Source organism: Diadema antillarum, unplaced genomic scaffold (assembly GCF_040938485.1).
Source record: "Diadema antillarum isolate AM-2024a unplaced genomic scaffold, OU_Dant_1.0 seq00001760_RagTag, whole genome shotgun sequence".
Classification (NCBI taxonomy): Eukaryota; Metazoa; Echinodermata; class Echinoidea; order Diadematoida; family Diadematidae; genus Diadema; species Diadema antillarum.
The window spans coordinates 875,857-888,163 of record NW_027272442.1 but is presented as its reverse complement, the minus strand read 5'-3'; the positions used below and the strand labels follow the sequence as shown (position 1 = coordinate 888,163).

General features: G+C 39.2%; 1 protein-coding gene across 1 annotated transcript in view; it reads right to left on the bottom strand.

Moving 5' to 3' along the window:
• LOC139712119 (aminopeptidase Ey-like) overlaps positions 1-4,691 on the bottom strand; it is a 30,914-nt gene extending 26,223 nt beyond the window's left edge. Inside the window, exon 1 of the mRNA XM_071623955.1 lies at positions 4,044-4,691. Within this exon, the coding sequence (XP_071480056.1) occupies positions 4,044-4,231 (188 nt within the window). The 5' untranslated portion in view covers positions 4,232-4,691. The remainder of the gene's footprint in view (positions 1-4,043) is intronic.
• Positions 4,692-12,307: the final 7,616 nt, after the last annotated feature.

Below are 12,307 nucleotides of genomic sequence, written 5' to 3'. Positions count from 1 at the left end.
ATTTATCTGCCCTTAACCCATCAGATCCGAAAACCACATTTCTGTACCTTGACACACTGTATCTTTTTATCATACCATGAATTTGTAGAGTTCCATGATATGAATAAGAAAATATAAAACCTTTCATTTGAGCACTTTGTTCTTCAAACATGTCAAATACATCGTTCATTAATTGGTCGCAGGAGTTTGAAAAGCTCGGAACTGTTACTGATCACTGATTCTTACATTGGCAAACACTGTTTAAAAGATGGAGATCTAGAATATAATTATATATTATGCTACAGTATTATAGGACACCTGATACTCTAGTAGATCACATTTCCCTCATCCACAGAATGACAAATTTTGGCAATTTCCCCGCCTAATTGTTCTGCATTGTAATTTACGCATTAAAATTCAGAAGTTAATGGTGACAAGTAAGATCATTATTTTTGCAGTATAAGAATTCTCCCAGGATTATAATGGGATTAAGTTCTGACAAGGAATTGAGAAGTAAAAGGCCGGATTGATGTAGAGCCATGTGGAAGTTGTATGAACGAGGCTAGAGCATGACGTGTCGGTAAATGGCTGTTATAAGTACAATATGTATGGACTCCTTATTGTCTGAACTTGTATGGTTTACTCGAATGACGCATGTGTCTATCATTATGTTTATGTCAACGGCATCCGTGCACAAGGGTTGCATGCAATAAACATACCGAAATCATACATTCGCCGCGCTGCACGCGTTCCCAATATTAACATCAAAAAACGCACTATGCAAGAACCCTGCACAAAGGAACGGTATGACTGCATGACAACGATTTCATGGGTCCCGAAAGATTAAATGAATTACGGGACTCAAGGACAAGATAATCATTGGTATGTAAAGCCATAAAACCATATCAGCTGTCCTGTAACTGTCATGGTGCGCCTGTCGGGGGAATCTTGCGTTGATGCTGCGTTTATAGTTTTAAATACTCGCCTCGCAGGATTTAGAAAATACATTGCAAGTCAGAAACACGATGGTTTCTTTAAAGAGTTGAAGATATTCATCCCATACCCCACCTCTTATTTTATTTTTTTAATAGAAGTGGAATAGAATGAAGGCTCCTTTTGACAGATCTCATTTGATTCAATCTTCTAGACTAGTGCATGTGAACAACATTTTAAAGAAATGGGTCTATGAAATAGGGTAGGTCTCTGTGCGTGTGCGTGGCTTGCTTGGCAAGACATTGTGTGCAGAACCTTTCCATGAAAGCAGCCTGTAAAAGGGAGTCGGACATCCAGATTATGAATTTCCAACTTCTCTTTGCATGTATGGGATCAGATATGCAACCTTCCCCCTCCACACATACACACACACACACACACACACACACACACACACACACACACACACACACACACACACACACACACACACATACACACACACACACACATACATACACATACAGGCAAAACAACAACAACAACAACAATAACAAAGGAACCCTTTGTCATAACTCTGGACTTCAATCTTGTCAGAACATCTGTAGGACAACAACGTTAATAATTATCATTATCATCATATAATTATCATCTTCATCATCATCATCATCATCACCATTAGTATCATCATTTCCGTTGGCTGATATTTAGACTTATAGCTCAGCTGTGACATGGACGAGCTCACGCTAAACTTCCTTATCTATTCTGTTACTCGACGGGAGGCAGCCGAGCAACTAAAGTCTTGATTTTTTTCATTAGAAGATACATTGGTCCCCCTTACCTCCTTTTGCCTTCCAATTTACGAGTCTTTTCAAACACTCTCTTTTCATGATAAAAAAAAAATCGGATCTTTCGAGTGACTGTTGTATCCTCTTACATAAGACTATAGTCCTGATCCAGTCTTGTCTTTTACCGGTGTCTTCTTGTCATGAATTCTTTCCATGTGATTAACATTCTGTGGTAACACCACGTTTCATGATTATGAATCCAATTTCTTGCAAACGGTCTGTCTCATTACTAAAGTCTCACATTCATTATGTTGAAATAAAAAAACGATGATGGCTCGTAAAATTCAGGCCTTTATTTCTATTATTCACTTTTCGGTGACATCACTGAATAATTCTCCATAAAGAAATTCACAGAGTGTCACGATCAAGTTTATATTTCATGCTTCATATCCAGGTTGATCAACTTCGGAAATGTGCAGGTGTGGTGTCGTTTGTTGCTCAAACTCAAACTCAAACTGAGAAATTTCTGTTTTATTGATCAAAGATCTGCATGGTGTATGACGATGATGATGAATTAGCGTCGAAACATATTACAACTGAATCAAAAGCTCCAGGTTTTAAAGTTAGCTGCATTTTGTAGGAGAAATCATCTCATCAACTGCAGCTAATTAGCTTTCATATAAAAGCTGATGTTGATATCTAGTCTTTTAATGAACTTCCTCCATGCGTTTAAGTATACATATTGTGATACAACTTCTATTATTGTGCGATGTGGCTAGGTCAGAGTCCCCGTGATGGGGGCCGCATAAAAGGGAAAGGAATAACTTTTTTTTAGTCAACTGGGTTGTTGGCTTGTATGGGGTCTTCTTTTTTTGGCATTTGATCTTTTGTTCATGTTGTCATATATAATTATGTTCGTGTTACCACAACTAGCTCGGACAGGTGCATTAAGGTATACATGGGCCTGCGACTCATGATGTGTCATTTTGCCATCATAACCAGTGCACGTGAAAAGGTTATATCGTGCGTGCACTATAAGATCTCGATGCGATTATTATAGTGAAGCATGAAACATATACCACGTATACCAGACAAGAAAAAAACACAGCATACATCCACGAGGTAGACATATACCTTAATTTCTTCTCTTCTTCTTCTTCTTCTTCTTTCTCCTTATTCTTCTTCTTCCTCCTCCTCCTCTCTGAATTAGCCTTTCTTTTGTTTTTTCTTCTCCTCCTCACTTGTTTCGTTTATCAGGAGAATTCGGCGCAGTAGAATCCTGGCAAAATACAAATTGAGGAGACGCCCCTTCCCGTTCGCACCCCTCCCCCCCCCCCCCCCCATACTCACGCACACACGAGAACCTAATCTTTGCGAAAGAATTAGGGCATGCAACCTACATTTGTGGATTGAGCTATGCAGATATTAGTATATGGAACACAGATAGCGAAATCTGAGGAAAATCAGACGATCTCTTCAAATTTTATGAAGCATAATAGACAGGAAGGCTACAATGTTTCTGATGTCACCTGCATTTAGACAATGACATAACGAAAATATAAAGAGAATTCCATCAAAAATTTCGCGTTTTGTGAAAAGTACGCAATCCTTTCACTCGTTACAGGCATGTCTTGAGAGTAACAATACCTTCCGAAAGAGTAAGACAAGCGCTCTTTCATTATGATGGAAAATGGAAATGTGCTGTCGTGACATTCTCTTTTCTTTATATCATTGTTCTACGATTTGACATCACGAATTGGAATTGAGCTTTCTAAGCCTGCGATGGCGGCATCGATACTTTGAACACAAATCATGAATTTTGAAGAGATTGCCCGATTTTCCTTAAACTCCAATGCCATGTTCTATAATATATACACAGGCGTGAGGGGAAAAAAACGTGCCAAGTGGTGTAAGCGTAAGAAAGACTCCCCTTCACCTCCCCCCCCCCCCACCCCCGCCGCGTGAGAGTACTACGCCTAGCGCGTGAGGCTTAGTCGTTCTGTGTATAAATGCAAGAGAATGCTTATTACATTAGCAGACTGGGGCAAATATAACGTGGTCAGGTGATGAAAGCACATTATGTATACATCATGCTAGGATCGACGTGAGAAATACATGTACACTGTGGGAATTTATTATGACTGATGGATATTTAGATTGATCATCATGATGTAAATTGTAAACATGTTTACAAACACAGCCATTCATGAGGTAAAGTCAAGACAAGAGTTGAGAAGAGAAAATAAAGCGCTGAGTGAGTGTGCTAAAATTAATACTATAATCATGGACAAGAATAGAATCAACATGTGTTCCTGTCAAAACGGATTAAACACAAACACTCACGTTGCTTGGCAATCGCGTTTATTTTTTGCTCCCAGTAGGCCGCATAGCAGCCCCACAACGATGGCCAGCACCACGACCAGTCCCACTGCAGTGATGATGGTGTTGGTAGACACGAAGCGCTTTCCCGGCTTGTAGTCTTCATCGGGAATCCTGTCATTGTCCACGTCTAGTGAGTCGAAGCTGAGCATTATTATTGTCGTCTCGAGAAACAGCAATACAATAATACTAATGACTGTCAATACACAGTGCTTTGATGAATGAGATACTATCCCTGGCTGATGAGAGGTATAGCGGTGTATTCACGATAATATAGCGGTGTATGGTGTACTGGGATATGTAGGTCAAGGAACAGCGGGAGAAACCGCTGCCAAATGCTGGGTAGTCGCGGAACGTCGCGATTTGGGGGATGATCGTCGAGTTGGTTGATCGAAAATATGCTGCACGAGCGATAGAGAGCATCCAGTGCGAAGCCGCTAGCAGATGACGGCAAATGTCAACGGGAGAAGGAAAAAAATCATGTATGATGAATGCAGACTGGTTGGTTCATGCGCTTGTCGCATAAGCAGACGATGTTTACAGCTACAAGCTCGTGTGTGGCTATGTAGGTGAGTTCACGCTTCTCCGTGACAGAAGCTCCGCCCTGAAGCAAAGAAGAGAATCCACGTCATAATGATTTGCACGATCAACGTTGTGAATAAACAGGAGAGTTCTGCCGGAGAACTGCGAAATTGTATTATATCATGCTACCATGATGCTCTCTGTCGTCACAGTGAATCAGACTGCACGGTTTGTCTGCGCAGACTAACTAGAGCTAGACGAAGCCACAGATGAAGAAGTCAACGAATGAAAGATCGCGGTGTCCCGTACTTTCATCCCTCTCTCCCTCTCGCATTCGTAATGAGATATTCCGCGCTCCATGAGTCGATTCGTTGAGGCCGCCCGCCCTTATCTCAAATGCTCCAGGCTCCCTCTTCGTACGAAACCGAATAACATCGAGGTGATCATCGAAGATAATCACGTGCGCTTCTGGACTCTGTGGCAATCGCCACTTGCTTAGCTACATAGAGGATGGATCTAATAGTGGTGATGTAGTGTCCGCTCCTTCGCTTGGGCTTATAATAATATAGAACGTAACTTTTAGTGGCCCGTTTGCAACGTACCCGGTCGCGAGGGAGGAAGACGGGTGAGCTAGTGTATGATAATAATTGTTCTCCACGACAGCGCGTTGTGATCTATCGACACGTCTATTTATGCGCTTCACCGGCCATTAAGTCCTATCGACTCAATCATTGATTTTCTCCGTCTTTCCTTCTTTATTGCCCAAGACCCCTTCTTGCCCTACCCCCCCCCCCCCCATCCCTCCCTGGCCTCCCCCTCCTCCCCGCTCCCCGCGCCTCTCTTCCTTTCTCCAACTATCCTAACCATGTTTCACAGCGCACGCCCATACTTCACGAAATCAATAACAGGCGATTTAGCAATAAACCATTTACTGCGAAATGCCACTGTTTGGCCGTGACTTGTCAGTAAGAGAGCAGACTATAATGAAAGATAGAAAATGGAGAAAAGGAGAGTTCACTATACGCCATGGCAAGTAGCTCCATGGTTACACCATGGAGCTTGTAGATCCATGGTTACACAGAGAAATAAAATAGGAGAGAGAGCCGGGAGGCTCTCCTGTGGGTGTGTGAGGAGGGCAGCGATAGAAAGCTAGCTGGCGAGGGAGCGTTAACAGGTCCCAACGGAACAAAATCACGGAAAGGCATGTGAAAAAATCACCAAAGATCATTAAAAAAATCACCAAATTTGAAAAAAAATGTAATTGAGGATTCAATTACAAGACAAACACGATCATGTCAATGAAACTCTGTCAAGCACTCTCTGCATGACATGCGAGTCTCGTTTCAAAATGTTTCATCCACACGTCGTACACGCACAATACATGCAAAACGTGTACAAAATGTGAATGCATAGTACTCAATAATTATGCGTGTGTGTGTTAGTGTGTGTGTGTGTGTGTGTGTGTGTGTGTGTGAGTGTGAGAGAGAGAGAGAGAGTGTGTGTGTGTGTGTGTGTGTTTGGTGACAGAAGACGCACATGTTATGTTTCTAAAGGAAATTGCGATGTAGTTTGTGGAGAACTTTGGGGAAAATGCATTTTCTTTTTTTTATTTATTGTTATTATTTTCCCTTGGTCTTGAAATCACCGAAGAATTACGAAAAATCACCAAATACTGATTTGGTTGCCAGGCTAAAATTTTGTCACCAAGGGTTTCCAAAATTCACCGAATTTCACCCTTATTGGTTACCGAAATCACCATCTGGCAACGCTAGCCGGGCGAGGGAGATCAATTCCAAACATTTTCCCTGTAATAGCGCCATCACTCGATTTGTATTTTAGATGCAAGGTGTCAAGGGTTCGACATGTAAAAAAAGAAACAAAACAAAAACAAAAGTAAACTAAACTAAACAACAACAACAATAATAATAAAATAAAGAAGAAGAACAACAACAGAGATGAAAACTTCAAATAAAATTATTGGAATATCTGACCAGCCATATACTGTAGTACACGCAAGGGCTGGTGATTCTATAAAATGCTTCATGACATTGGATGGAATGTGATCTGTCATTTGGTCTACTGCCACTTCGTCTAATAGGCATTAAAATTTTAGTCTCAGCCCAGCTGGTCTGATCCCATTTCGTCTACAACCACTTCGTCTAATGACCATTTTAATAGTCCAATTGCCAAACATAGCCCCATTACCAATTGGTCTACTTCCATATGGGTTATGCCCATTTCATCTAATACCCACAGTTTATTAGACAAAATGGGAAAAAATCCAAGGATGAAAAATTGCAATTAGACCATCTGGTTATTAGACGAAACGATAATTAGCCAAACTGGGCATTAGACCAAGTGAGAATTGGACCAAATGGGCATTAGATGAAATTGATACTAGACCAAATGAGTTTAGCTGTAGTGGTGTTTGACGAACTGGAAAGTAGACCATCTGATATTACACCAAGTGGCAATAAACCCTTATATACAAATTAGCAATATACAATAAAAGAAATACGAGTGACGTCATATTTGAGAAAAAAAAAGGAAAGGAAAATTAGAAAAACGCGAGGATATACAGACATAATTATATACGTACGATAGGGGAACAAAGATTGAAGGAAATATGGAGACGAGAGCGAGAGGAAGAGTAATGGAGAGGAAGAGGGGAGAGTGAGAAGAAATGTTAAAAATTGATTGTAAAGAAGGCACAGCCTGTAAAAAAAAGAAAAGCTAATGTAGTAACTAAGAAAGGTACGAAATAGAAACCAATAATCTAAACACATGTGTCATCATAATAATATAATAACTACAAAATTTGGTCAAATTGTCTGTTTTCTTTTCACAACTTAATTTTGGGTATTTCCAGTAATTATATTCTTTTAAGTTACAAGTTCTTTCGCTGTTCATCAAAGAGGCTGCACTGAAAAAGGTGATGAAATCCATCTCCAATATTATCCTCTATGCAATGTGTACAAAATCTCTCATGTCTAGTAATTCGATTATAACTTCCAGAAACAATTGGTAATGTGATTGATTGTGATTAGCACAACGGAATTTGCATATATTGTTTTGCCTGCGAATCATTCAAGTGTTCGAAATATTTCTCAAACATGGAACTCCTGCTTGAAAATTCAATAGTTCAAACATTGGGAATGTTCATCTATACATCATTAGTGCGCCACTCTTGTTTTTAAAGGCATAATTATTTGCAGATAAAACAAAAACCTGGCATTAGTGCTTTAAAATAGTTCTAAAATGTGAGTTAGTGATAGATGAAACCACTATAAAAATTTGAATCCGTAAATCAATGTCAAGTATTGTTAAATACATAAAATGTGAACAATAGTTATAATGAGAATGCTTCCAGACTAAACCGTCTACAGTTATGGTTTATTGAGAAAAATGCTGATATCTCCTTATGTTTTACGCTTTATTGCGAAAATTTTATATAGTAGAATGTTTTGTGATACAACAGACCTATACATATGCATCAAATGTGATATCTTGAACATTCTTTAAATCACTGCTCCCATGGGTAAACTGGACCTTTAATGTCATGTAATCTGTCGCTAACTAAGTAAAGCCAGAAAGAGTGGGATTTGATGTTTGATTGTTCACAATTTCCATGAGACATGTTGTCAAAAATATCTTGTTTATTGTAATGATCACGACATAGAATTCTCTCGCCTTACAGATAAAAAAAATGAAAATTGTACAGAACATGTGCTATCTTTGACATGTTATGATTATTATAGGTTTTCCCGGCCAATTTCGCACTTTTGTCAGTCCATTTGACAGAAGGTTCATTCAATTTTGTAAAACTCCTCGTAATTGCACAGTCTGTCTTCAAAATTGCAACTTGTGCGTTCAATTTAGAATTCCGATCAATGAAATTTGCACATATGGCTTTCGAATTCGTAAAAAGGGCATTCAAATTGGCTGGTAATCTACGATCATTCAAATTCGCCATCACTCGCCGAAGGGGTATTTGAGTCATTCAATTTCGCGAATGGGCAGTCAAATTTCAAACATTGTCACTCAAATTAATTTCTGTCATGTTATTTCTCTTTTGAAAAGATGAGAATATTTAAACGTGTATTTCTATGTGACTTTTTGTTTCATCGACATACTGTTAAGCAGTAAAAGTATCATATTTTTGACCCTATATAAATTTATATAACTCGAGTTTGGCATGCTGTTCTGTAACGCCCCTTTTCTGTCATACATGTCATCATAGGCCTACATGTACCAATACTACAGATTAACTTCCTCTTCTTACAGTCATGACAGCACAAGTTAGATACAGACGTATATCTCAAGAAGACAGAGAAAGAATTATAGGAACATTGATGATCATAACCTCGACTTCCTAGAACGACACATTCGGAATACAAAGCGCTCAACGGCCTGATAAGTTGTGGCCACATGCACTATCTTCGGATTTGAAGACTCAATAAGCACATCGAAAAAAAAGAAGAAAGAAACTGTTGCCAAAATCTCTAACATAAATACGAAAATATGAAATGTAATGATGCTTACAAAACAATAACTATATGTTGAAAAAAAATAAAGAAAGAACCAAAGCATAAACATGTGTGTTAAATTGACTGCAAAAGATGTTAAACTGGATGCCCCAAAAATGAATTCGAATGAACGAGCGCAGCATATACGTGATCACGTGACTATTTTTTATAGAGGTATAAAGTTGCATAATTATGGTCTTCCCATTTGTATTCGTATATACAACAACTGCCTAACAATTGTAACATTTAAGCGATCATTGTTAAATAATTAGACTGAATAAGACTCAATGGTGTTTTATTTTTTATGAACAATTCAAAGATTTGTATGTATGATGTTTGTATCATAATTAATGATTATTTTGATCTGCATATAATTTATGGACCTTTAATTTGAATAAGAAGGTAATGTTGAAAATTATTATTGTTGTTACAAGACGATACGACCCCCTTTCCTCCCCCTCTTTTCTATCATTTTTTTTTCCTTCTTTTTCTTCTTCTTCTTCTGGTCCCCATGGAAGACCAGTGACTCTAAGACCAGTGACTCTACAACAGTGTCGCTGAATATGGGTTTTCCAGCCGTTTTCATCTATCTCATCTATTACTTTGTCTTTGTTATTATTGTTTAGGTTCTCTGTTTGTAAACTCCTAGGGCCTACTCTTACTGTTAAATGATATCAATTTTCTCTTATTTGTATATGTTTGTATAACATTGCATTCTGTAATCTCTGTATATTTGTAAAGTTATTTTATTTGTACGCCTTTTTATGACGGGAAATAAAACCAAAACAAACCAATATCATTCTAAATTGAATGAACGAGTAACGAAATGGTACTTGTCTTACGAATTTCAATTGAAAAAGTGTTAATTAGAATGAGGTTAAAGGTAATTTGAATGCTCCAAAATGAATTTGAATGAAGAGATCATAAAATAAAAATACCGAACATGTCATCTACGCTAAAATTTGCTAAATTGAATGCAGCAATATAAGGAATTGGACTGACAAAAGTGCGAAACTGGCCGGGAAAACTCACTGTGAACAAGCCTATCCCCACGGTTTCTTTAAAACTATATTTACCTATTTCACTGTCCATAAACACGCAATTCGGAGTTCGTTTCCAAGCAGTTCCTTACAATATCCACAACAGAAAGTCTCAATTTGGGCGAGGTCTTCAAAACCCCAAATTTCACTGCCGTATTAATCAGAGTAAAATGGACATTTAATAATGTTCAAATAGCTCTTATAGTTGTATGTCAATCGAGAACAAGAAGAGGTAAAATTTTACTTTTCATCGAGTTTTGCTATATACAAGTAACGCTCTTCTGGCTTGAGATACTTGTTTGTTTATAGCTTTCTTGGAATTATCATAATATTGAACGTTGTTCTTAATACTAAAGTAGACATTGTCATCGGCTCATTGCAGACACAAATTTCATTATCCCCAAAAAGGAAGGGATAGGAACTGTTTTAACCTCCCCAGGGAAAATAGATAACTAGCTTAAGCTGCCATAATATTGGCAATAAGCAAATACAAAATAAAAGAATATCATCAAGAGCTATAAGTACAGTTCCTTCAGTTTTTTTCAGTCAACACACTCGTATTATCCAGTGCATTATGCCTATAGTAATGTGAATAAATCAACAAACGTATTTAGTGTACATTGTATCTCTTCTTCGGGTATAGAGAACAAGTTTCATTCATCATGTATTGTTGATAGCTGACGAAAGAGAACCAAGGCCAGAGTATCTCTGAGACAAAAATGACGAAAAGTCGTTCGGATTTCAATCATAATATATACAAAAATGACTACCAGGTATACTGGTGATAAATTCTTGTCGTATACTTATGAATTCTAAGTGGGCCAAGACTAAAGCTCAAAGGATTTTTAAACATTATTATTTGTTCTCAGATCATCCTAGATATTCCATCGTAATTATCTTGAGGGGGTGGATCGTTCTGGGGAGGGGAGGGGAATTAGGGAGGGGATCGGAAGGGAGGGGAGGGGAGGGGAAAAGGAGGGGAGGGGGAAAAGGCTTTGGTTTTATTGATTCGAGTCCCCAGAATACATGCACCATGGGTCCATGCATGCACAGACATAAAGCATGGGAGGTGGCCAAAGTTAGCTGCTAGGAGAGACCTGGCTGGGAGCTGTCAAAGGGGAAAGTCCCTGGAGTCCTAGCCCCCTGGCCTCAGAGCTCCTGCAAGATCGGAATTGTATGTCCTTATGCTGTGTGATGTGTGCATGAGATGTGAGGGGGAGTTCAGTTGCACGCTGCTGTCTCTGTAGGGCGAATTGTACGCAGCATCGGCTGGGAAGCGAAGGAATTCATATTCTAGCACACACTAATCAAGTAACAGAGATACTTGACTTCATACCAGCATTAGCCGCATTGCAATTTCCTCCCCGTCCCGTATTGAGACGACGTTTATGAACGAGGAACACCTGCCAGCCATCGACATCGTGCAGTTATTTAACACAGGCGCAGCGCAGGCAACGCACTTGGATGCGCGAGGGAGACACGCTTGGCCTCTCTTGTTTGTATAGATGTACAATGTACGTACAGTACAATCAATGTAGCATTCGCAGTGCCCGGATCGGAGTGGCCTACTGATTGGTGTAGGGTTGGGGGTACCACGTATCGACACCCTAAGGATCTGTAGCTTGTTTATTCTAAAAATATAATACAAATCCGCCTAATTCTTACCTCAAATATGCCATAAATACTGCAGTTTTGAATGTCGTGACCGTCTCGTTGATTATGAATCTCCGTTTTAAAATAGCGCAATTTTAGTGCGTGCGTTCCGTTTTCTTCGCGCAGCTAAAAAGGGAACCTTGCGATCGACACCCCCTCTCCTCCATAGGTATACACGTGAATTTCACAGCATAGGTATACACGTGAATTTCACAGGCCATAGGTAATACACGTGAATTTCACAGCCATGCGTCGTTACTGATCGGATGTGTAATTTTTAGCTTGGTTTGTTTGAGTTTGATTTTCGTTTCTTCGTTTTTATTGTTTTTATAGCTAATGACACTTAATCCCGCGCGTACTTTTTTGTTCTATACGCAAACAGCCATGATACGCAGGGTGTCGATGGGAAGGTGCCCTGTCGATAGGTGGTGCCCCAACCATACCATACCATCCGGCATCCTACCTGTCAACAATCCGTGGCCTCAGT